Here is a 27327-nt window from a genome sequence, read left to right on the forward strand (position 1 = left end):
CACTTTTGTTAAAAATTTAAAAAGCTTGTAGTTACAGTGGCATGTTATCCTGAACTACATGCTTATGCTGCTTTTGGCTCCTGGAGTAAATACTGACCACTTTTCCATTTCTCTCCAGTTATGCATGATTTCCAGTACTTTCTAACATTCACTTTGTCATTTCTTTCTGTCCTTTTCATAGAAGTTACACTTAACCTAGTGATTCCATGTTTGACAGTTTTATCTTATTATTTTTTAACAAGCTTTATGGCCCCAATTTAGCTCCATATTTGACTTCCGTCGGCCCCAGACATTGTCGTTATTGACTTTTCAAGCACTGGATAAAAATGCCAAGTTGTGCTGCATTGAATCCGCTCCATCAGCGACATAGCATCTCACGCGTTCGTCCTTGAAGCAAATCTCATGACAGTCTTTTATTTTGTCGGAGTTTTAGGCGGAGCACCTGAACGCACCACGGCTTCGACGGCTCCACCGTGGTCAGGTGACCCGCAGCAGTAAAGCTGATCTCTGGCTTCTTCCTCGATGTCGGAGGGGAGTGCGTCTGGAGGAAATGGGTTCTGGCAATGCTCGAGTTTGATCACTCAGAGATCCGACCAGCTGAGTCTGTGAATGGCGCCAAAACAGGACCCTAAGCCGAAATTTCAAGAAGGTTGGTGTGTGTGTGTGTGGAGGGGGGATAACAGGAATGGAGGCTGTGAATGTCTGGAGGAAGGGGGCGGGTTTGTTATTGTTGTTTTTATTCTGCTGGAGCAGCTCCCCAGGAAGGGACAGAAAAAGGCTTCGTTACAGCTTTTAGTTGAAATAATCCGATTAAAATCTTCCTAAGGATGAATTTTTGTTGTTGTGAATCGTTTAAAAATGGAGGCATTTAAACGTAAATTCCCCGAGGAAAGAGAGAGAGGGTGGGGTGTATCTATAAATTGTCACACAGTGGATGATGATGCATCAATCAGCTGGCACGAAACCGCTGCATAGCATAATACGCTAAATAGAAAATGCAGGTTTTAAGCACACATGTTCGTTTATTTGTGTGTGTGTGTGTGATGATTTTCTCTCCTTTCCAGGTGAAAGAGTCCTGTGCTTTCATGGGCCACTGCTCTATGAGGCAAAGGTTTGTCTCCCTGAAGGGGTTCTGGATGTTATTTTCTGTTTTCTTCATGTAAAAAAAAAAAAAAAAAAGCAAATATCTGGCACCAACTTAACGGGAATGTGTTTGCATTTCTTGCTTTCCAGTGTGTCAAAATCAACGTAAAGGACAAGCAGATAAAATACTTCATTCACTACAGCGGCTGGAACAAAAAGTGAGCAGCCTGACGTTATCTTTTCTTCTAACTTGAGTTATTTTGTCTGTCAGAGAGCGCTTGTGTTGCATGTCTCATATTTTTTACACATTTTTTGCAGCTGGGATGAATGGGTTCCTGAAAGCAGAGTTCTCAAATATGTGGACAGCAACCTTGCAAAACAAAGAGAGCTTCAAAAGGCCAATCAGTGAGTTGATGCTTTCGTACACAGAAATGTGGGTTTTACCAGACGTCTCTCTCTGTCTCTCTCTGTTTTTGTATGAACAGAATTTCAACAGTGTTATACAGCATATCCACAACTATTTGTACACTGCTGACTTTGTACAAGTGCCTTTTACCTCTACGGTGGCCATTAGTCTTCCCCTGGAACATTTCACAAGGTTGCAGCAAACAGCGAGAGAGGGGGGAATCTTTGACCTTTCCTTTTGCACAGTCTCTCAAAATCCTTAGTCCTGGTTTATGCTCTCTTCTCTTCCACTCACTCCCACAAGTTTTCTATTGGATTAATGCTCAAGAGCTGAAATAGCATTTTAAGATTAGTTTGAGCTCTGTGAACAGTTTTCCTGTTTGCTCGACTGTACTGTACTGTATGTTGTGGAATATTATCCTGCTGGGAAACCCGTAATGACCATGATGCTGCATATATGTATACATGTCTGCAGTGCGGTACATTCCTGATAACTACTTCTGTCTTCCTTCTTTTTCAGGGATCATTATGTTGAGGGAAAGATGAGGGGTTTAGCACCAAGCAAGAAGATTGCTGCTGTGCAGCAAAAACATGTCGATCTGTAAGTTTACTTACTTAAGTTTGCTTAGTTTTTTGTTTCATGCTTTCCTGTACGTATGTTTGAGGACAATTGCCGTCATCCTAGATATGGAAGTTCTAAGTATATGTACTATAAAAGTACTATTTTCCTGTTCATGCATGTACATGCACATCCTCTTCCTCCTGTCAGAGTAATGTCATCGTCATAGTATTTCAATGTACTGCACATTCTACACAATCTTGTGCGTTTCATAATTTAATTTGGACTGTTTATTAAAATTGTATCTTTCGTTTTACTGACTCTGATTAGTTAGCGGTTTGTACAGAAAACTCAACAGTCACTTGAAAGAAGAGGAAACTATTAAAAAAATGTAGATAGGGCCTAACCAGCTTTTTCTCCTATTGTTTGTTGCTGTTGATATCAGATCTATCAAAAACTAAATTGTTCAAAGATGACATTTTTTAAAAGCTTTAACTCGAAATGAGATAATAAACGTCGATGTTATGCAGCTTTTGTTGAATCCTAAAAGATCCGTTTGTTTGTCACACTGAGTGTCGTTCATATTTATGTTTCATCCATTTTAGGAAAATTAAAAAGGCAAAACAGAAAAGTGAGTAAAATATTTTGACATATTTGTGATTAGCTTTTAACTGAGTTTGGTAGATTGTTGTAATCCGTGGATGTTTTTGCCAAAAGTGTAAATATAAAGTGATCGAGATGCATAAATGTTTTACGTCGTTTAGACACGTGCCATTAAGATGGTTTTAGGTAAAACTTACCAAAACCTTTTTTACATTTTTAATTTAAGCAAAAGGAAACAATGTCATGGTTTATTCCTTTGGAAGTGTGTGTTTCTGAAGACACTGTAACTGTGTGAAAATAACAGTAAATGTGTGTAAGCGATAGAAAATTAATACAGTAAATAGCCAAATGAGATGCTGCACACTCGACAAGCTGTATTTTACGATCAAAAGTGATTTAATAGTGATTGTACCTACGTTTAAACACACTTCATGTGTTGTCCAGTCCCCGGATCGGGCGAAGGCACCAGCAGTGGCGAAACACCCCAGGCACCACGGAAGAAACGAGCGCGGGTCGACCCAACCGTCGAGTGTGTACGTATCCTCACCTACTGGGGAATCTTCTTGGGTTTACGACTTTTTACTGTGATTACACAGACAAGTCATTTTGTCAGTCAACACTTGTTCTAGCATTTTTCTTCTGGTTCTTTGTAATCAATGGCAAAAAGCAAGCACATCTCTTCTTTTCTAAACCACAGTAATAACCATCTGTTGAATCACATATTTGCAGTAATAATTCAGCAGAACCTTCTATCGTCTTTAACTCCGTGTGCCTCTTTAGACGTTGACGATATAGCGTCAAAGCATTTCGCCCAGCATATGGCTGGGTTTTTGTTGGAGCCATTTTAGCATCTTTAGTATTTTTTTATTTTTTATTTTTTGCTAAATTTCTATTGTAGCTTTTCAGCAATGTTTGAGGCTGTTGTTTTATTGCGTTAAATCTTTTTAGTTGAGCTTCACTTGTTGAAGCGATGACCTCACGCAGTAGGGTTGTTGTGGGATTTTAAATTGAAGCAGAGAAACAAGTAGGGAGAGATATATAGTATTAGCAAAAAATATTACTAAAATAAAATATTAGTGGCCATAATAGCAATATTAATACCAGATATCCATATTGACCCACAAGTTCATATCCGTGCATCCCCAGTCCTGTGGATCAAAATTAAACCCAAAGCATTACCCTCCCAACACCATGCTTTACAGTTGGTATGAGAGCTTTATTCTTCTGTGATTTTTAAAAATTTTTTTTTAGGTAGGTTTCACCATCAGATTAACTTTCTCACAATTATTGCTGATGTCTTTCCATCTCGGCCCGGTGAAAACCCACTGAATTCTCCAGAGTAGAGTAGAGTAGCAGAGTTATTGATCAGTTAGTCAAATAAATGCTTTCGCAAATTTAAATTCAAGAAACAATTTTAGGCTTTTCTTACCCCGCCCTTACAATTTAATTGTGGTTTTTGTAAAGTAAATAATGATGCAAAGTAATAAGTTATTTTGTTTGTGTGGCTTTTTTTTCTCTACCCAGTGTTATGGACGAGTTTAAAAAAAAATAGATGATTTATTTTAAAGGTATTTTCAGTATGTTTTACCTCATCTTGTCTTGGTGATGTGACTAACGACCCTGACAACTATGTATAATCTGACCTTTTATCAGATGTGAGAAAAAGGGAAACATCCTAGTTTAACAGCTCAGTTGACTTTTTCCCCTTCATTAATGTAATTCATTGCCATGTCTTACTCTCTGCAAACAGAATACACTGAACTGTTTGTGAAATTGTCCTTTTGTGTAACTGATGCTAATTGCGGGGATCAATGGGTTGAATTGTGTGGCCTTTTGTTGCCATTTGCAGTCGGATGCCAGTATTTGACTCAGGTCAGGTGGAATATGTTTTTTTTTTGTTTGGTTTTTTTGCTCATAAGAAATCATGTCATCCTTCCTGGATGAAAAGTTGGTGAAAAGGAAGGACCTCCTCTGTCTCTTGCTGTTTTCAGCGTAAATTTAGTTGAAATCTTTAAATGTATTGCAACAGTATTCAATTAGAAGAGGCGTGTGTTTACCCAGGAGGAAATGTTTGCGAACCGTGTGGAGGTGAAGGTGAAGATTCCCGAGGAGCTGAAACCTTGGCTGGTGGATGACTGGGACCTCATCACACGACAGAAACAGGTGTGAAGAAAAAACACACACACACACACACACAAAACACCCTGTAACAAGCTTCCTGTCTTACACTTCAGCTCAGGAATTGCCTGGCTTCACAATGAGAAAAATATCAGAGCTGCACAAAAAATAACAACAATAATAGGTGTGCTGTCTTGCTGCTATAATCTTCCTGAGAGAAATGAAATGACATATTTGCCAACCTTTATCAAGTGAAGCAGACAGTGGATTATAGCTGAGACCTGCACAACTCTGCCGTTTCTAATACTGCATTTGATTGCAGAAAGTCCACAGGGCTCTAAGCTCATCCCACCAGTCGACTCACAAATGATGTTATGACGATGCAAAACAACAATATGGCTTCAATGTGAAAAGTACGAGAAATATGCTTTCTTAATGACAGATGGTGTTGGGTGTCAAAAAATATCTCACCAGCTCCCATCAGGTCTGAAAAAAGTTGCTTTTCTCAACCTAAAATAAACAACACGTTACCAAACAGTCTCTCTCATTTTTTTCTTTCCTTTTTGACCAAACAGAACCAGTTGAAAGCATGAAAAACAAAACCTGACTTCCATGATTTCATAAAAATTAAGAGCTTAAATTGCACCCAAGTGTAAACATCTCTATAAAGCAACATCTTTTGTCTGTATGTTGGTTTGCTTAAGCATATAGTCAAGAGCAAAAACTTGGACGGTCTTAGAGAATGCTGCTCATCAGACCAGGAAGGGTTACATCCCAACCCGTTTGTGCTCCGTCGTTCTGCTCTGAGAGTTCATTCAAGCGGAAATCATTAGAAACGGTTTCCAATCTCCCCAGGAGTACATGTTCCACCGGGTTCAGCTGGAGGTCAGACTGTGCAGTTTTCAGGAAGCTTCGTAACAACCTAAGAGCTCCATCCCGGATTCGATTGGCTTTTAAATGTTAAGGTTCGTGACCATGTGGTGGAGAAAAAAAAAAAAAAAAAGAGCCTGGAAGGAGAAGGTCTTGTCACACTGGACACAATACAGCAGCATGTCTTTGGTTTGCAAGTCATCAAACTAAAAACTTGGAACAATTTTCCGACATAAATCAGTGTTTTGAGAGAAAAAAAAAACAGCAAAGAAGATATGCTAATTCATCTGTCTGACTCGTTAAGTCGGCAATCGGCTGCCACTCTCTTTTTATCCATACCCTCTTTTTCGTCTTCTTTCCTCATTCTTCTTTCTCCGTAACAACAAGGAGATTTTGTGTCCTAAGTTATAAAGAAAATGGAAAACTAAAGCAATTAAGGTCCAACCTGAACAAATGAGATTCTCAGGAAATGTTATAATTACGCACCAAAATGAACCGTGAACACAGCTATGCATCATGACCTTCAGTTTTGAACAGAAAGCATTTATTGTTTTCTTCCTTCCAGTTATTTCATTTGCCTGCTAAGAAGAGCGTGGAGGTGATCTTGGAGGACTATGCAAACTACAAGAAATCAAAAGGAAACTCCGACAACAAGTAAGACGCTCCCCCCCCTGCCCACCTGATGTTTTCTGACTGTCAAAAGACAAGAGACATCAACATCCTGTCAGCCTTGCTTCATGTGTCCACCTCATTACACCGCCTGTCACATAATGTGTTTTCCACATTAGCGTCCTTACTTTCCTCCTCCGAACCCACTTTACGAGCAGTTTTATTGCTCTTTGTTGCACTTTACGCCAGGAGGAGGTTTGCTTGTGCTCATCGTGTTCAGTTGCCTCAACTATAATTGCACTTCACGTGGATTGAATTTAAAATGCCATAACAAAAATATTTTCTTCTCTTTAGCTTGTTTACAGGCATTGGTGTATTTTATTTTACTTTTTTCACGTCTTCTAGTCTTTCTCCTGGTTTCTTTAAGTGCATTAAAATGGGATAAGCCTAAACATGTGGAGGAGGTTTGAGCTCAAAAGCGATAACTTATTCTCTTGAAGGCTGCGTTTCATCCCCGGACTTTGACTGGACGCTTTTGAGGTGCCGTTTGGTGCAACGGATTCCCTCTTCTTGTCCTGCAGGGAGTACGCCGTGAACGAGGTGGTTGCCGGGATCCGGGAGTACTTCAACGTCATGCTGGGCACTCAGCTGCTTTACAAGTTTGAGAGGCCGCAGTACGCCGACATCCTGTCTGAGCGTCCGGACGTGCCGATGTCTCAGATGTACGGAGCTCCACACCTGCTGCGTCTGTTTGGTGCGTCCGAACGAAAAGCACCGAAGTGAACACGGTTAATATTATCACAGCGTGAACATTTCACTGAGAGACACGCGCGGGCGCACGCTAATGTTTGATTTTAGGTCACCTGACAAGTTTATTTTCTTTGTTATAAGCTGAACCGCCTTTCTAGTAGTAGCCTGTTTGTCTTTGCACAAACTTAATCAGAGATAAACCAAAATCATCACTATAAATCAAAACTCATAGAAAGAGTCATCTTGCAGCCCTGTAGCGTTACATAATAAAACAGCCATGTCGTATAAATGCTATTTAACTTTTTTTGAAATCTTGAACCCACATGTAAGATTTGAAACATCTGATTGGTTTCCTTTTGCAGCCAGGTTATTTCAGACCAATAAGCTTTACTTGATCAGTTGATTATGTTCACTGGCTTTGATGGGAAACGCTTTCTGATTTTAAAAATAATTATCATAATTTGCTGAAGCAATTTACTTTTGTAAATTAGGCAGAAATATTGATTCATCACTTGTCCAACTACGTGTATGAAATTATTTATGCACTTGTATCCAAATATTTCAAGCTACGTTTCACATTTAGCCAGTATAATAACCATGACAGTAATTTAGATTTCACAAGCGGATAAGCAAATAAATTAGGCTACATCAAACCTTAGGAATGAATTATTTGGGTTTATTTTTTTTTGTTTGATCTGTTCCTATTCCTGATTTCACACATGTAACGTGGTAGCTTTAACTTGCTTTACTTCTTAATATTGTTTATAGTAAGAATTAAAAGCATAAATTAAGAACAAATTTTCTGCTCCTCCTCTTATTCATCAACAGTTCGTATCGGAGCCATGTTGGCATACACTTTACTGGACGAGAAGAGTCTGGCCCTGCTGCTCAATTACCTGCAAGATTTCCTCAAGTAAGCTCTGCCTCCCGGCCGTGCACAACAGACTCCATGTCATGTTTGTCTCATTCTCAGATGACTAGTTTCTTCCTTCCACTTTCATATTAGTGCAGCCACGCTTGGCGGAAATGCTTTGAAACGAAGGCTATGAAATCGATTTTTCTGCTCAGGAAGCGGCTCTTTTTTTAAATTTTGTGTTTTGTTTTTTTTTTTAAATCAGAATGGCTTTTACAGTAGCTGCAACTTACTGCACATGAACCGCTGCGTGGAGATTTAAGACAGAATATGTAGATTGTTCATTGCAGATTATTTGTTTTTGCTAAATTCAGTAACCTGCATGAGTTCTGAATAAAAACGTCAATATGTCCAACACAAAAACACAAGCACAGTTTAAAAATGACGTTTTGCATGATGTGGATTTCGTTGATGTTCGTGAGCCAGTGCCTTTCTGCAAGCTGTCTGCCGCAGCAGATTCCACCCTGCTCCACTGTTGTGATCACTGTTTCTCCAGGTATCTGGTGAAGAACTCGGCCAGCCTCTTCAGCGCCAGCGACTACGAGGTCGCCCCCCCTGAGTACCACCGGAAAGCTGTGTGAGAGCTCTCAGCAACGCAGCGCTCTGAGCGAGACACATCTCCACCCTGTCAGGCCACAAGTAAAAATAACCATTAGTTCAGTTTGGATTGAAGATTCGGATTAACTTTTTCACTTCGGCTGACATGTTTCGTCTGAAAAGACCTTAGGCGCTCGTGACAGTTTGCAGGGGACGAAAATATAACCTGCTTTTGATATCACTTTGTTTAAAAAGAGACAAAATAAACTGTTTCACAGTCATTTCAACAGCCAACTTTATCCTATTTTTGTTCTTTTTTTTCAGCAGAGGTGCCTGTTACTATTGCATGCTTATCATTATTTATGCTTCTTTGGCCACGTGAGCTGTGAATCGATGCTGAACTGCAAGGTTAGCAGCCAAACAATAAAAATGTTTGTATGTTGTGCATTTACATAAATTTGTTAAAATGAAAAAAAAAAGAAGAAAAAGTTGTTTAAAAACTTCCAAATTGTTTACGGTGTCGGCAAAGGTTACGTCTTTAAATGATTTGATGTTGTTATTGTTCTTTAAAGATGCAATAAGTTAAAAGTCATCTTCTGAAAACAACAGAAACTCCTCTCTGCTTTAGTATATATCAAACCTCTAAGATTTGTTTTGTAAAAAATTGCTTTTATATTTATCTGAATCAACAATATGCTGATGAGGTTTTTTTTCTGATGCAAATGTGAGTTTATTTAAAAAAGCTAATTAAATTCACAGTGTGTAAATGTCATCTTTTCATGCCTTTTTAATTATGTTGCAATCATAAAACCTGTTTAATTTACCCATGTTTAACACTGTCACTCAGCGCACAATGGGCTACATTTATTCTCTAAATACCCTGTGATAAATCTAAATAAATAATGATGGATGAATTATTAAATAATAATTACAGTATTCAACAGCAGTCTGGTTGTTATAACCCAGCACAGCTGGAGTCAGAAGACTTACAATAAGCAACCAGCTGAACCCCTGATTCATTTGATTAATGAAAGCACAATGATTTACCAGTTAAAAAATGTCCAGGATATTAAAAAATAAAGTTAAACATATGATGTTGATTTTAAATTGGATAGGTGGAGTGAATTTTGTCTTGAAAGAGTTAAAGGTGGCTCAATTATAGTAAAAAAAAAATGCTTCCCTTATAGCGCGATATGTAACACAACACCAGGGGGCAGCATTTCTCTCTAGTTTTATCTGAATCCCTTAAAAATCGTTTTTGGTTTTAACCCACTACTTTGGAGGTTTCTGTTTGCATATAATTGATAAAGTAATTAAATGTTCCCAGAGTTTAAACAAAGCAAACAAGGCACAAGTGCGCAGTTGTTGCTAAAAAGAAGGAAACCTGGAGGAATGTGTTTTAAAAGCAAATAGCAGCAACTGACCCATACATTTTTAGAGCTGCAAAACACTAAAATTGTGTGAAAATTGTTTTTCACTCTAAATATTTGCCTTTTTCTTTTTATTGTTGGTTTGTAACTCAATGCATACACACACAAAAAAAAAACACAAAAAAAAGTTTGGAAACACCTAGTCAGTCATTTCCCTCATTTTATATTAATTAGTGGTACATTTTTTATTACTGGAAAGCCTGATCAGACACCTTTACTACAAGGTATAACGTGTAAACATGGTGCATCTGTGAAATGAGCGACACAGCAAAAATGTTTGCTGCTGTGCCACCTCCTCTCACCACCCAACATTCAAAAAGTGCTAAAAACCCTTATTGAAATTCTCCTGCTGCTACTCTTTCTCATTTAGAGCTTCAAGGGCTGTCAGGTTTGTGCCAGTCACAGGTATAATAGGTGCCTGATTTAGCAGTTGTCTCCACGGATCCTGCAACTTTGATGAGTTTGTGTGTGCTTCAAGCATCAGCATGCCACAACGTTGTCCCTTCAAGGCGAGGCCAGTGCAACAGGAAGACTAGAAGCTAGTGTTCTCCTGCAGAGTGGCCGTATTATTTCGTGACAGCCCTTGTTCCATTTCTAAACTTCTGACCAAGTTTTGTGAGAGTGGTGAAGATAAAGGCAAACCACAAGACGGTCCATCTTTTCGGAGTTGTTTTCCAGGAAAGCCTGAGGACACTTTGAGATTTGGAAAACCCTACCACAGACAAATCTTTTATCACACTGCACAAGGCCGCGAGGAAGCCTGCACGAGTGTCCTTTAGCGTCCGACTTGTTTATGCAGGTTTGTACGGCACTGACGGTGGAACTTAAGAGATAAATAAACGTTCTGCCTGCAGAAGCTGGACGGCAGAACACAGAGAAGAGAACGCTGCATGTCCTTTGCTGCACAGATTGCACTTGTGTTTGTACTTTCAATGGAGGCAGTGAAGAAGACAAAACAGAATTTGATGCATTGACAACAATCGCCACACTGATATATCGGAATGACAATGTTTTAATCCGTTGTGCAGGTTCTGGACCCTTGCACTGTCCTACAGTGTGAAAATGGGCAATGTATGTGTCATTACCCGGGGATGTGCAATCATCAAGGTCAGCCTGCATCTGAAAAAGATTGAATACTATCAGAATTACGTTGAAGGATATTTTAGCACAATTTTATCTACATATTTACTGTGTTGCTTATTCCAAGAGTATGAGAGTTTTATAAGTTGTACCCGATTGTGAAGGTGACTAATCGCTCTTTCAAGCTAAATAAAACACATCTAAAGGTATAAATGATGACCTGTAATAACATTTCTAGACATTTTTATGTTCAGTAATGGAAACCCAGCTATAATAGACTGATAAAATGTAAACACATATTGATCAATATTTTAAAATTACCTCATACCCTTAGTCAAAATTGTACACTACTATGAAAATGTTTGGAAAGAATCCTGTATAAAATACAATTGCCCACCTTTGAAATTATGCAGAAAGATGTTTTATTGTTTGTTTGTTTTTTTAAACATAGCCTTCATTTCTTCTTCATCTGTTGCAAAAGTAAAACATGAGATTTTGAAGGGTTTTAACACAGAGTTACTGCAAAAAGAAGAAATAAAACAACTTACAAAGCATTGCAAAAAAAATCTAAGTCAGTGGTACAAATAAAAATGATACATTGATGCAGAAGAAAAACCTTGAAGAAAGAAAGAAAAAAAACAAAACAAGAATAAACAACCTGGTCAAACTTTATGCCATTTGCATTAACACAGTCACAGTTATCAAAAACTAAAGAAAGTAGGCTATAGGAAAAGTATGCCATTGTCTAAAAATTAGCAGAATTATATGGCTTAGTTCACAAATCAGACGTTTGGACTATTTTACGTTATAAAACTTCTATTATACATGGTCTGTAAAACATTTAGTGAAAATCTTTTTTATACAGCTATCTTCCTGTCCAAGAATTGAAAAATAGTTGTATGTATGTGTTACATTTCATTTATATGGTCTTAAGAAGCCATATTTCATTAGCAAATGATAACGTGTTACGATTCAATCAAATATTTTTATCTGTTTAAGCTCTGTTGATAGATTCTTGCTTAAGTGATCATAAAACATGATTGTATATGCTTTATTTGGATAAAAGCCCTGAGAACAGTCACCTAGTTTAATATAATCCCAAATAAGTTATTTTGTATAGGTGGTGAAACGAAACACTTAAGATTTTTTTTTTTTTTTTTTTTGAGGATTATTATGTGCGGGTGATGACAGTAGTCGGGGTGTTCCTGTTTTAGGTAAACCTGCTAACATTTTTCCTTGTTCTGTCCCAGGACGTCTTCAACGTTTCCCAACTGCACAACACAGGGAAGTCCCGCCCCCTGAGAGCTCCTATTGGATGAGCTGCCAACTGCTGTGCTCATTCCCGTTTTGATTGGATGAGCAGGTTGTCACGCGAACTGCAACCAGCGTTTGCAGTTAAAAGCGTCAGGTGAAACTCGGGTTGTGAAGACGAGGGAACAGATACAAAAAAAAGAAACTTTACTGGTTCGAAACTTTTAGGTCAGTTTGCGTTATATTTATGAACTTTAGCGGTGGAGAATACTTTTAATATCACAGACAAGCACGTTACAAGATGAAGAGCTTCATAAATCGACGGAAAAAACACGAAGTTACCATCACAGTAAGTTGGATACTTTGGTTTTGCTAATACCCCCGGTTTTATCGCTGAACTCAGGCTAGTTTTGAGCTGAACAACGCTACTCTTGTCAGACGTTGTGTTTCTACACCGGGGGTTATTATCTGTAACTCTGGCCTCCCCCTTCCTAGCGACCACATTATCCACGGTCACGTTCCCACGGTGGTTGTGGTCTGTTTGGGAAAACTCTTTAAGCACCTGCAGCTCCGCACGAGATGCGGATGTGGAAAGGTACATTTTGAAATACCCTGCACGGATTTGGGTCAGCGTATCTTTGACCCGTTGACTCTTTCTTCACCGCTGGACCATGCTGTTGTTAATCACGGAGTGCAGTTTAAAAACAAAGTCGAGGTTTATTACAGGTCAAATCAATGCGCCTGTTGTTATCGTAGAAACTTTCAGAACTCACACGGTCCAATAGTTCGGGCAGATCTCTTGGTTCTTTTGACATTTTGCCCTTTATTGAACTCAGCATCAACTATAAGAAGTGACCCTGTTTAGTATGTAATATTTATATTTCTTTCTTGCTATCCATTTTTGCTATCTACTCAGACATAACATTTGTGAAGAAAACATGATGACATTAAACCCAATTTAGTTTTAATTTCACACAGACTGTCTTTATCATACTCTGCTGCATTTTTGAAATTATTTAGAGATGGCATACTGATAACTAAACGTGAAAAGAAGACAGCTGAATATTCAGTTTAATTTAGATTTGAATCACTAACAACACAACAACATATCTTCGGTTTAAATATGTGAAGATCTGAGTTTTCCTGGCCTACACTTATTTCCGTTTTTCTTCTATCTCCGTTTTCCTGATTCGGATGAATGTTTTCGAAGGACTATGACCTTCGAAAACATGGATGTATCCATGGGCTCCAAGGCACCATGGATACATCCAAGTCCTTCCAGGAATGTTATTCTTCTTGCCTGTCTAAAATATGTCCTTGTACAAAATGCTGACACCTATAGGTGCGCTACCGAATGTATAGTTTACTTGCGACCCGTAAAAACTGAATTAATGGAAAAAAGGTGCTCCAGTTTCTCTGAAAGAACTAATAGTTTTCATGCCAACTGAAAATGAAGGAAACACAAGATTAAGCAAGACAAACATAGTATGTCCCCAACTATAAGCTATCTATGTAATTTATAATCAAGCTTAAAGTAGGCAACTGTTTGATTTATAGACCAATACTGGCTTAGTTTCATACTTTGGATGTATTTAATGAACAGCAAAATAATATTCTGGTGGGTTTTTTTGTTTTGTAATGTCTGTCAGAGGAAACCAGTGGATTTAATCAAATCTTTAGACATCAGATTTTATTCCCTGTAGGGAAAATCTTTTTCCCCAGACCATCCCCTGTATTCACACCACCAAATACACAGCAACATATAGTGTGGGGCAAAACATAACACTTCCACACAAGGTAACATAAAAAAAATGCTCTTCCTCGTTCTGAACAAATACAAGGCAACAGTGGAGAGGAACAACTCTCTTTTACCAGGAAGAAACCTGCATTTTACTATGAACTGGAGGAAAAAACAGGTTAATATCTGCAATAAATGCAAATAATTTACAAGTAGAGAGCAAATATGGAGTATTAAGCCAAGTTCTTAACAGCATTTCAAAAGTATTTACTGGCAAATATCATCTGTTGGTGAAATAACAATATGCCAAAAAAAACCCCCCACACACAATTGACTCCAAATTCCACTGAACTGAAAACTGCGTTTCCGCACCAGTGAGTTCAAGAGTGCCACAAAATCCAGACATTTCAGCATTTCTAGTAAACGACTCTCGGGGCTCCAAGGCACCTTGGATACATTCAAGTCCTTCCAGGAATGTTATTCTTCTTGCCTGTCTAAAATATGTCCTTGTACAAAATGCTGACACCTATAGGTGCGCTACCAAATGTATAGTTTACTTGCGAGCCGTAAAAACTGAATTAATTCTTGATTGTTTAGCTTGGTCTCTAAACTTTATTTAACAGAGAGTCATTATAATTCTGCACAGTCTGACTTGGCGTGGGAGTTTTGGCACTACACACTGCTTCCTCTGACCAGGATTACCATGAAAAAGACATGGAGCCCATAAGATCTTTGTTTGGCAAACTGTCAGGCCTCATTCTGTTTAAAAGGGAAAAGCAGCCATTCATAATATATTTTTTTATTTCTTTTTACCTGCAATGATAGCCGTCTCGCTACCTCTGAGAAATGCAGAAGATACCATTTTAAAAATCAAGAGGTAAAAAGAAAACCAACTTATTTCCCAGCAGTGTTTTATAGGGACCACCAGAAAAAAAAAGTTCATGGTAAGCTGTGTTGTGGAAACAGATGTGACATTTTGCTCAGGTTTGTGCAGAGATTTCATAATGGCCGTTTTATTCCCCCGTGAAGGCGAGATACCCCCCCAAAAAAACCCAAACAAACAAAAAAAAAAAACCTCAAGCACACGGACAGAACTGAAGGCACTTTTAAATGTGAAGAAAGAGGTGCTGCTGTACCTTATTGAAAACTGATATGCTGCCAATTGTAAAGAGCATAGTTGTCATACAATGCATTGTGACTCATCACTTTTGATCTATTTCTATCAGAAAACCTTGGCTATTCCTGTGCATCACAGCCATAAATCAACCTTGAAGCTGGGAGAAATTAAGTTTCAGTGGAAATATGTTGGATGACAGTTGGGCCATTGTGATTGTAAGGCACATAACCTATTGCTGCTGGGAAAATTATGAAAACATCAGCATTTTTGGACTGGGAGTGGTTTGAGCAAATGGAAAAGAAACTTGGAGGAATTGCAAAGTGTTGTGTGAAAACATTCAACTTCACCAACTGTAGTTTGTGTTGAGTTCAGCCTAAAGTATTTGGTGATTAATTTACCGGTGTACCTATCCGTACTTTCAAGTCACATCTCTATCCTTCATTTAACTTGGGTTTTATTGTGTTCTTTATTGTTTTTGAATCACTGTGTGCAAGTAATGCTTTGTTAAAACCCTATTTTAGCAAAGGAATGCCAACTATGCCCTCATACGCCCTTTTAAAGGAGCTAAAAAACAAAGCTGAATATCTAGCAGTCTGAATACAAAATACCAAGGTATTCTTTTAATACCGGCTGCGGATTTGATAGAATGAGAGCTTGTTGGTTTCTGTTCACTCAGGTTTCTGTTTTTCCTTTTGTGTTTGAGGCCTTTTATTCTAGAAAGCCTCTCATGTGTATCGCCATTTGGATCTGCTCTTTTTTGTAAAGGAAACATTTCTCGCTTGAAAAAGTTGAAGATGACTGCAAATGCTGTTTTCATATTTTGAGTTTGTTCATGTTTTTAGATAAGCATTGACTGTAATTATTTTTAAAAAAAACAACGTGTTCAATACCTTCAGATAATGCAACAGAACATCTTAAAGTGTCTTGTTTCTCTTAGATTTTAGTTTTCTTCAACTTAACACGTGGCTCAGTTAAATTGGAATTGAAATGAAAATTGATTTGTTCAAAGGACTTATCGGCATCAAAGCAATATTTAAAAGACATCCAGAGAAGATGTAAAGACGGGGATTTTTGTATGTACATTCCAATCAAATTTCTGGCAATTGTGCAGCTGACATTCCTCAAAAATTATATCCTTCTAGAAAAGCAGTAAGAATTCCCACACATAGAGCAATGTAGTTCAAAAGCCTGCCCAGGTGTGTTTAGCAATCATTTCAGTTTATGAGGCTGTTTTTAACTGTCCAAAATGACAAATGGTTGATTTAATATCTACCCAGGCATTTTTTTCCTACATTGATTTTACTGCCCTATTGTACTAGAGGTAAAGCTTTATTGTCAACATGACAGGACAATAGAATATTGTAAACTAATGTGATTTCCCGCAGGTTGGCATTACATTGACAAGTGCAGCTCTGCTGTAAATATGAATCTAGATAATATGGAATGTGTAATTAAGGTTAACTAGTCTTTAAGGGATGAGTGATTTCTGTTAAGTTCTCTTCAGAAAACAGCTGGGAAGACTGACCGATCACGTGGACGTATGCACGAGAGGGAAAATGCTGAGTTTAAATGAGCTGTTTTGCTTCGAGAGAAGTCTACACCAGTTCACATGCCGCTTGTTGTTTCAGTCAACGTCTGCATTGTCGCTTCAGGAAATCCTCTGTTTTATATGTGCAGTCGAGCCAGAGAGACCTAAACCTCTCCGTTGTGCAAACCGGTTTGTTCAATTTCTTTGTGACGGAAATAATATGCTCGTCAGTCATCGGTTGTTCAGCTTTGATGAAATGTCAGTCAATGGGTGAGGTGTGGCTGCTGGTGTTTTGATTTCTTCTAGCACTGTAACCATCAAGAACTTTTTATTTGAATATTTTTACTGAATTTTCAGCAAAATAAATCCCCAACCAAAACATTAAAATCCACATATCTATTACATAGATATAGAAACAAAGCAAAACAAAAAAAATAATAATAAACCAAAAAAACAAATCTTAGTTGACTTTATGCTGAATTGACTGGGAGTCTCTCAATATGGCACAAGAATGATTGCCATATTTTGTAAAATGTGTTGGCAGAACGATGCACAACATGCCTCTATTGTTCAACTTTGAGATTTGAGAGCAAGTCCTCAATCCGTCGTTTATGGGAAGGGAGTGTCTCTTTTTTCCATGATAGGAGTATGAGTCAACGGGCAATCAATGTGGAAAAGGCTGCAGCTGAAGCTTGTCAGGTGGATACACTGCATATTTGAGGAACAACCCCAAATATTGCTGAGAGAGAGTTTGAGGGAATATTAATATTCCATGACTTAGACAGGGTCTTGAAGACAGTTCTCCAGAAGGCCTGCAGTTTTTGGCTTTCCCAGAACATATGTCCTAGTGTGCCTTTCTCTCTTTTACATCTTGGGCAAGCCTCATCTGATCCTGGAAAACACTTTGCAAGTTTACTGTTTGACAAATGGAGCCTATGAACCACCTTAAATTGTATTAAGCCATGTCTGATACATATTGATGATGTGTGGATAAGCCTAGTTGCCTGCTGCCACTGTGATTCAGTTATTCTCAATCCCATCTCCAGCTGCCACTGTTCTTTAATTTTGTCTAATGACGGCACTGCTGCTGTATGGATTAATGTGTACACTGCTGATCTGACCCCTTTCTGTATGGGATCCACTTCCATTCATTCTTCAATCCAACTGAGTCTGAAGCGTTGATGAGTAATATTTTTTAACAAAGCTCCGCAGCTGCAGATATCACTATCAAGGACTTTTGCCTTATTCTTCCAGTTGGAGTTTAACATTGAAAGTTTATCTTGCAGACTTGTAGACTCCAGCTTCCAGTGGTTGTGATGGTGATCTGGTTCTAATCATGTCAACACATGGCTTTACAAGACCTGAGGAAAACTGTGAGCAAAATTTTTCGCACAATTTTAGTGATGTGCATTGATCTTAGCTACTCTTGGCAGCCATGTAATAACAGAAACCTGTGTATGGACATTGTACATATTGTGGTACATGCAGAAAAACATGTATTAACACCAAAGTGTGTTACTTCTGCCAGAATAGATGACCAGAACATCACCCCACACTCCATGATCACCCTGCAGGAGGCTGCATTACACTATGTTTTGGGAATGTGTTGGACTCGGTGATGCCTGAAATAATGTGATAGGGATAGAAAGTTGCAGAATTACAGTTCTTGTGAAATATTGTGTTTAGATAAGAGAGAGAGAGAAAGAAAGAGAGTGGGCTGAAAAGAAATTTTTAAAAACCACACCCCATGTGGCTTGCTGACATTTGGGTTAATAATCTAAGACATATTTCAGCTCTGTACTGGTCTGAATGTGTGGTGGTGGAGATGATGATGATTAAATATTTTATGTCAGTCATTCTCATACTTTTTTTTTTTTACAAGTGTAGATGAGTTTATTGATGTTTTAACATCTTTAGAACTTATTTTGAGCAGTGTACCTTTAGTTAGGTCTGGTAGAACTGTGGTTTTCTAAGAGTATGGTTTAGAATTGGATTCATGATGCTTTATCGACATCTCTTGTCAATGTAAACGCATTAAGTATTAAATTAACATTGTTCTCTCTCTGTCTCCCAGTGACTTTAGCTGTATAACACATCATGTTTGCTCTGAAAATTTTGTGCCAACATTATAATATTTGGACTGGGTTGCAAACCGGCCAGCTGTACGCACCCACATGTTTTTGTATTATATTTTGCCATCAGTGGAGTTTCTCATTCTGCCACTCTGATCAGCTGATTCCTACTCCATGGAAACAGAACTGTCTGCAGGGGAAGATGAAGCAGATACGAGTCGAGAGCTAAAACACAATACATCAAGCAGCTGAATGTGGTTGGGTTGTGTGCTTTCATAGCAGAAACATACATGCATATACTTGTACAGATAAGTACATCATGTACAGGGAGTATTTTTGTCACAAGGGTAACTGTGAAATCACAATTAGATAAGCTCAGTTCTGCTCTAAAAACTCTCCTGTTCTCATCTGATTCACCTTTATAGTTCAGATCCAGCTGCCTATTTAGAAGAGCTGCAGAAAGATGTTCAGAAAGATACACATTTAAAAGACCACAGGCACTAAGTAGAGGTAATGATACAAAATAACAGTATTTTATGAAAAAGAAGATGCAAAAGGTTATTGCATTAACCTAAAATTCGGTTTATTCTATTTTACACCGCACCTTTTATTTGTAAGAGATGTAAAAAGTACTTTTATCTACCATATCTCAGGGACAATATAATGGACAAAATGTAGAGGTTCTGAAACAATAACTTTATAAAAAAATATTTTGAGACTGTAACCAGCTTGACTAGTTGTGGAAGGCTTTTTTTAAAGGATTGCTACTCTGGTCATCACAAATGGTGTTTTTGTTTTAGCCCCCATCAGCCTTCAGATGGCTCGAACGCTGAGCTAATGAGAAGCTTCTCTGAGGCAAAGATGCAGCAACGTAGTGTAATGAAGGAAGTAAATCAAGGATTAAGCAATCAATCCAGTATGTGCTGTTCTACCAGAACAGCCAGGCGTATTCTTCAACTTATTAAATAACTTGCCTCAGATTTAACTAGCAGTGGAGTATGTCATTGCAATCCTTTTAGGGTTTCCAAATCTTTCTGTGACCTGTAATCTGAAAGTCTCACCCTGTGACTCTCCACATTATTAAAAATAAAAATTCACACTCAGTATATAATGTTCACGAGAGATTGTATTTCTGAAATGTTTCTGGTTCCCTGGCTCTTTCTTTGTGCATTTTCTTTCTCTCTTCTTCCTCATTGATGTGAAATGTAAGAGTGTCCTTCACCACCCGAAGCACGATTTTACAGAATAAGTTGCTGGGCTGATTGTATTGTTGATAGCATAGTGTTTAGGACAAAGGACATGCTGGATATGTTGTCTGAGAGCTGAAGCTGCTCCAGCTCCAGCTTTAAAGCAGTTTTCATTTTGTTTAAGGAGGGCAGGGTTTGGAGAAGAAAACATTCTTTCTGGATGCCACCAAACGTTTTGCGTAACGAATTTGTGCTGAATGAAAACTGATTTCATTTTGAACCACAGCTGGCAGTTTATCAGAAAACCATTTCTTTTCCCCTGATTAGATGGTTGCTTCAGAGGAAAACATCAACTCTTGCAACTTTACTTCACTAGGGACCTTTGTGGACATTTACTGTTTTAAAAATGTTCAAATTATGCATTTTAGAATGCAGTTTGGTACGTGAACTAGATTTCACTCGTGCTATTACAATTTCTTACTGATTCACAACTACTTCACTCTACATTTGGCAAATTGCTGAATCAGCGATATTGTTTATTTTGGCACTTTTGCTAGTGCTATAACCACAAATCGTAGCCTAAAGTTTCTGCTTAATCTTCCTTAAACAAGTTCAGATTTCAAATCAATCCACAAGCATTTAGAAGTTTTATTTCTTAACAGTAGTACAAACGTATGGACTTACTATGTTCGTTAAAGGTGTCCAAATACAGTCATGCCTCCTAAGGTTAACAGTGGCATGCAATGCGTTTTAGCTCTTTGACCTGATGTGTCTTTAGTTATTTGAGAAGACATAAAAATCCATCAAACATCTAACTCTGTCATTGCGTTTTTGGCTTTTTGTGCCACTTTGTTCTGTCACCTTCTTCTTGTTGCACGTCGAGGCTTTTAGAACTGGCTACTCTTTGGAGACTTCAGTAATGTGTTCCTGCTGCTGCTGCAATTTTTACCCCAGAAATGTACATGGGTTGACTAGGATTTTAGAAAGCCTTTGGAAGCAGAACAGCAGTACTCCGACGGACACAACGCATCATTTCATAAGTGGATGGGATTGTTTTGTCTGGCTGTACAAAATGACTTATCTTGCAAAAGTGAATAAACATTCATGTCGGGGCTTGTTTTTTAGTGTATCAGTACTTTCTGATAATTTCGTTGTGCAAGAAGTACCATTTTAAGACAATTGCTTAATTTTCAAAGCTGCAATTGTAAAAGAAGAAAAGTGTGCTGATTCATAGTAATATAGTTTTTACATCCTCCTGTGAAGGGTTGTTTGTGTTGCAGTTTCTTAAATCTATAAGGGATCTCCCAAATTGCTAACCCTTAAAGACTTAAAGGCTGCAGTTGTGCATCACTTAACTGGTCGCCTTTAATCTTTGCCAGAAGGGGTGAGGCTTGATGAAATCCTCTTTTTTTTGCCCTCCTGCTTTTTAAACATATGTCTACTCTTTAGGGCTTGGATTATACAGATTTACTCCTTATTTGTGTTAATCTGTTCTCTGATTAGAGATCTGTTCAAGGTGACAAACTGAAACACCGGTGTTAAAAATAAAAAGATGGCATTGTTTAGCCTTGCTAGATGATAGAGAACATCATCTCTATCATTCTGTTCACCAACTCTTTGAACAGAATGCACTGTCTCGGTTTCTTTTGTTTGTGGTCTGAACCCTAAACAGCCAGGTATAGAAGATGGCCTGTAGGCAAAACATACCCACTACACTGTCAGGTCGTCTGATTTCTAACCCCCCCTTTTGTTTTTTGATTATAAAAAAAATAAAAAATTTTCTTAATGCTTGAGCCTACTGGGTAAACACGAAGGTCAATTCTTTAATACATAAGAAATGCTAGTGCATACATTTTAGTTCATCCAGTTTTGATCACATTTAGCTGCATTAAAATGCATCAACATGGGTCACATTAGTGAACTTCCTGAGTTCATACCACATCATCTGCAAGTTTTTTTTTTGTTTTGTTTTTTGTTTTTGCAAAATTTGACAAATATATTGAGTACCACCTTCAGTATGTTAATCAGACTCCCTGATCCCTCATCTGTGTGCTGTGTACCTACTTTCTTCTAGCACAGAAGAAGGTGCTTGGCATAAACAGAAACCAAAAGAATTTGTTTGAATCTTCTTTCCATGCAAGTTGCACGTTTTTTTCTTTTGTGTTAATATTCTTTGTCCGGTTTAAAGTTGAGGCATTTTAATGCTACTAAATGTGATCAAAACTGGATGAACTAAAATTTATTTGGTTGGCTGCAAAAAGTCTACATATAAACTATTAATATATTAACTTTCAAAACCATTATGCCCAGACCATTATGTTTTGAAGCTATTGCTTTAAAACCAATAAAATTTAATGTACATGACATGTTGCTCGTACGATATAAAATTTAAGAAAATTCTAAGGAAAGTTAGGGACTCTGTGGAGTTTGGTGTGGGTTTGCTCCCCACTCAATCCTGCCTTCCCTGCTCCGTCCTACACTTATTTGTGGACAATTATGGGTTTAAAACTAAAAGATATCACACATTTAAAATAATTTTGTCATGCTAAAAGCGGCTGTTATGCAACGTTCAGACTGACTGAACCCAGCTTTGAATAACATTCAAAGCTAATATAAGCTTTGAATGTTATTCAAAGCTAATATAAGCTTTGAATGTTATTCCATAAGGAGCAGATTATCAAGAAGTGATAATATTCTATACAGTAATCACTTTTACTTAAATACTATTCCTAAATTAATCAAATATTTATTCAATTTTTCTCTGGTGTTCCAAACTCTCTTAGTATGTTCTTTTGTTTAAGCTGCCCCAGAATATTTGTTTTATTTATTTGGTTTTGTTAATTTGGCTGAAGCTGCATTTAATTGATTTTCTTTCCTAAATGTTTTTACTTCCAAAAAAATATTTGTAATGTGTTGACTATGACAGCCAGAGTCTGCACACTGTATTCTCAGTAACAACAAATGAAAGTCATAGACTTTTCTGCAACATAATGTTATTTTAGCAGGGGGCATTCAATAAACATGTTTATTTTAAAAGCAAATTAGATAATGTTATACGTTTTTGCTTAATGGGTGTGTTTTTAAAGCGATATATTTATTCAGTGTTATCATACCATGAAATTTAACTAAATTCAATCTCTAAGAACTTCGAAAAACATTTCTAACCCGCCATACGATTGGACAGATAAAGCAAACTGACTCATGCAGCCCACGTTCATGGGGAGCTTCTCAGCACACACAATAATTTCTAGAAAAATAACTTCTACTTTTGCTGAGAGTTTAAGAAAGTAAAATAAATTCCTAAAAATGTTTTTGTAGACTGAAAATATTTATGTTGACCAATTATTACAGCCAACCTCATTGATTATTACATTAACAATTCCTGGTAGCTCTATTTTGAGTGCCAGGACAGATATGGACAATAGGGAGCAAACTGTAAGCGAGGATCTGCACAAGTATATAATTGGCAGAATGTTGTTTTGGCTGAGCATTAAGTGGCAGTCGAGCGACGTATGATTTTTAGGATTAAGGTCTGGCTCCATGGGAGCTGCCGTGAGGTCATCTCAGCAGAGCTGCCTGTCTGTGTTCCCATGCTGTGCCTGTCCTGGGCTAAATGGAGCTCAGAGCTCAGTCATGCCAGGGTCACCGGGGAACACAAATGTGCATGTTGTGATAAAGTTGCTCCGTGCGTTTCCGATTGTTATATTTGATTTTTACGGCATCATCAACCGAGACAGGCTGTGTGAGTGAATCGAGCCATCAGTGTTTGTTGTATCATTTAGAGAGAGATAACCGGTGTTGGAGGAAGGGGACGTCAGATAGGGGACTGAATTTACTGACTGAGTTTGGGTGGGCTTGGGCTGACATCAGCTGTTCCTCTCTCACACAAACTTGCACATACAACCAGTCATGCTGAGCAACAGGAGCACAAAGATTTTGCTGATGTGGAACAAACTGGCTCAGATAAAGCCTCTTTAAACCATTCTCTCTCTGTTTGCATGCTTTCTTCTCCCTCCAGATTGTTTTTTTAAGAGTCTCTAAGCTATGAAAAAATGTGATGTAAAACAAAACTAAATTCTGGATTAAATTGTCCAGAAGCTTAGTTCAAGTGACAGTGTTGCTTTTTTTTTTTTTGTCAGTAGGCTACAGTCAAACTGAAACAGCATTTTACAATTCGATGTATTTACTTCATTTTACATGCAAGGTAGCATTTTGTTTTGCCACCTCTGGTTTTCATGTAGAAGCCAGATGATGTAGAAAAATTCAAAACTGAACCTGGCATGCTTTTTAGAATGCCGTTTAGAGGGCGCAACCTTAGAATAACCTCACCAAAAATTAAAAACAGTGCTACCGAAATAACTATTGTTTTACATGGTGTTTTAACTCATACTGAATTATACCTGTTTGCTGAAAATACATGCCACATAGCAAAAGTTGATGAAGTGCTGCAAACATAAATCAAGAGGAAAATATGTGGGAATGAACAATAAAATGTAAAACTGTAATTGTTACATAGCCGTTACAGTCTATGCTACAGATAAATCAGACTCATAACACTGTCGAAATGTTTTAACATTAACAGATTTGGAGTGCATTCTGCTGAAGGGCACTTCCTCAATCACATAAAGGACTCCACGAGCCTGCTGAGGAGGGGAAATTGCAGCCGCTGTCATAACAATGAAAGGAATTAGCTCCATCAAACATTAATCTATGAAGGTTTTTACAGCAGTTATGTTCTAGGCACAAAGAAACTTGACCCTCCAAACCAATGTAAAACTTAACCAGGCTGCGAATTTGGACTTCCAGGTTCTGCTGCTTCCCTGCGACAGACTGGCGACCTGTCCAGAGTGTACCCCGCCTCTCGCCCGGAACGTAGCTGGAGATAGGCACCAGCAACCCTCCCGACCCCATTAGGGACAAGGGTGAACAGAAAATGGATGGATGGATGGATGGGTTCTGCTGCTTCAATGCTCCCTCTAAATGTTTTGGTGCATAGTATATTGAATCGCACTTATTACAATACCACTGCCTGAAGTTGCAAATGACTGCGAAGATGTGGTATTTGGTTGGATTATAGATTTTAAGTTTGATGCATGCAAATTTGACATTCTAATAATATCGCTGGTCTTTGAAGTATATTTGTTGTGGCAGAGGTGCTAAAGATTATTGTGGACATTGTGAAGAAAGAGAAAAGCATCAGGAAATTGTGGAGAAATCGTAATAAATATTGTCATATGTTCAGTAGTATAAAGGTTTTCCTGCTGTATAATAGACCTACTCTGTGCCTTTAGAGCAGTGGTCCCCAACCTTTTTATTACCGCGGACCGGTCAAGACAGAGGTTTGGAAAATCATCCGACAATCCTTAAATCGTGCCGTGTGAACCAGATCTAAAACTCACAAACTCTATTCGTCTTGTCTCGACCACTGCCCTAACGCTCTCTGACTCTGGTCGCTATGGTAACGTTTACATATACCTTCAAAATAAGATACAGATGCTCCACAAAAACGAACATTTTACTTTTGTGAAAATTTTAACTCACGACGACGACTAATGGAAGCCCTGAGCTTGTTTCTCTGCAACGAGACGGTCCCATCTGGGAGTGATGAGAGACAATGACACCCAAAGTGTTGCTTCTGCACAGGGTGCTTGGTCTCTATGTGGTGAAGCAATTTGAAGGCTTCATTGCCTCATTAGCGAGCCGGCCACCATATCATGCAGAGTGGGCTTTGAATGTGGGAATCACCTACCGGGATAAATCCATTCTCCTGTCTCTTTTTGGGGCTTTTTTCCCTTCGCAAAGAAACTTTCCAAAGACATCTGATCTGTTTCTTACTTATTTTGCTGCTTGTGGGCTCAATGTTGGTGCGCAAGACGTAACTGAGAGAATCCGGTTAAAAGATTTTCAAAATGAAAGATCCTCCAGACTCAAATAATACATAAAACTGAAATATTTAATTAGTTCTTGTGCGGCCCGGAACCAATTGGTCCACGGACTGGTACCGGTCCGTGGCCTGGGGAATAGGGACCACTTCTTTAGAGCATAGAGTTAATGCAAAGTATTTTATCTCCCAAGTTTCTGATGGTAAAATGCAAACTGTTTAAGTCCTAGGAACAGGTCGTACTACCCTCAAGTTGATAAGTAACTATTCTGCGTCTTGTCAGCATTGATGCTTAACAGTAAGCATACATTTCACAGATGCATGTCCAACATGTTATACCATGTTTGTGCCTCTTGGGGTGAAGGCAGTTCTGTTTCAAAATTCAGTGAACCATTTTAGGGTGTTGGCTGCAATGCTGTGTTTTTAATCCATTAAAATGACATGTGCCAAAATGATTCAAGTTCACATCATCTCCATAAACAAAACAGGGTTTAGAAATATTTCTAAGTAACCTTTTTGAAACACCGTCACTAAATGAGATAAGTGAGATGACACTACTTTGTTCAAAGTTAGACATCTTTCTTTGATATTTGTTATAGAAAAAAAGTAAAATGAGAGGAAAGTTTTTTATAAATAGCAAGAAATGGTGTAGAGAAACAATGTTGCATTTAAAGTTAATCTTGTCTAAAGACATGTTGAGATTTGGAAAGAGATTTTCATTAGAAAATGGTCAGAAGTAAGAAAGCAAGTATTTTTCAGGCAAGTCCAGACCTGCTTTATAAATTCCAGGATATTCAAGAACCTCTGATTTCTAAGAATATTCACCCTGAACATTTTATTTTATTTTTTAAAAGAATGTCATTGTTCTTCTTTTCTCTCAAGAAGCTTTTTTCTATATATACTTTTTTAGCTGACTACATTAGTCTATGAATTTTGTGCTACATACTTGGAACAAGCAGTTTACCAAGGCAGAGAAAGAGGGAAAATATCCAATAGTAGAACACCACCTTTGAGCTAATCTCAATAAAAACAGTACCAGTTTAACCTACCCCCCCTCTCAGTCACATACCTCTATGTCCGTCTGCATCTGATGACTTGTGAATGCTGGCTGTAGAAGTGTCAAGCACCAGCATGCCCAAATATTTGCTTGTGTAACCAAACACGGGCAAAGTATTGTTTTTCTTTTACCCCTCTATAGTCTCATCATTTTCTTGAGATGAGCTCACAACAGCCCTCATTCTTCAGAATATTTATATTAGCCAAATAACACTTTCACATGTGTAAACATGAATGGTAGATATGCCCATATTTATTGTCCTCTTGCCTTACAAACCCGTCCTGAAAATAGAAATTCAAATCGTGTTTTGTATTTTACATCTTTAAGGTAATTGTTATATTATTAACTTCCTACAGGTTTTTTTTTCCTCCATTTGTGTCAGGATGTTTTTCTTGTCTGGTTTTTATTGCCTCCAGCTCTGTCTACTTCATCATTGTTTTATTATTATTATTATTATTATTATTTATTTTGTACATCACCAAACCCAGCTGGGACAAAATCAACAAAAGCAGCAGCCAAGCCAACCAAAACCCATTATG

At 38.0% G+C, this 27327-nt stretch overlaps 2 protein-coding genes across 4 annotated transcripts in view; both read left to right on the plus strand.

The window, feature by feature from the left end:
* Positions 1–456: 456 nt before the first annotated feature.
* LOC116718427 (mortality factor 4-like protein 1) lies at positions 457–9219 on the plus strand. 2 transcript variants are annotated; one of them, XM_032560333.1, is made up of 12 exons: positions 459–649; positions 1065–1111; positions 1234–1301; positions 1402–1488; positions 2009–2089; positions 2653–2678; positions 3095–3183; positions 4712–4813; positions 6204–6292; positions 6829–7001; positions 7826–7910; positions 8407–9219. In XM_032560333.1, the coding sequence occupies exons 1-12, from the start codon at positions 610–612 to the stop codon at positions 8489–8491; spliced, it is 972 nt and encodes a 323-aa protein (XP_032416224.1). In that variant the 5' UTR covers positions 459–609; the 3' UTR covers positions 8492–9219. The 2 variants fall into 2 exon arrangements, with proteins under 2 accessions (XP_032416225.1, XP_032416224.1); XM_032560334.1 differs by lacking the exon at positions 8407–9219 and having other exon boundaries at positions 457–649; positions 6829–7035.
* A 3115-nt stretch (positions 9220–12334) lies between these two features.
* uacab (uveal autoantigen with coiled-coil domains and ankyrin repeats b) overlaps positions 12335–27327 on the plus strand; it is a 42034-nt gene continuing 27041 nt past the window's right edge. For both annotated transcript variants that reach the window (XM_032560343.1, XM_032560345.1), the window contains exon 1: positions 12335–12557. In XM_032560343.1, the coding sequence (XP_032416234.1) occupies positions 12510–12557 (48 nt within the window). In that variant the 5' untranslated portion in view covers positions 12335–12509. The remainder of the gene's footprint in view (positions 12558–27327) is intronic.

The sequence above is a fragment of the Xiphophorus hellerii genome, chromosome 4, assembly GCF_003331165.1.
Source record: "Xiphophorus hellerii strain 12219 chromosome 4, Xiphophorus_hellerii-4.1, whole genome shotgun sequence".
NCBI lineage: Eukaryota > Metazoa > Chordata > Actinopteri > Cyprinodontiformes > Poeciliidae > Xiphophorus > Xiphophorus hellerii.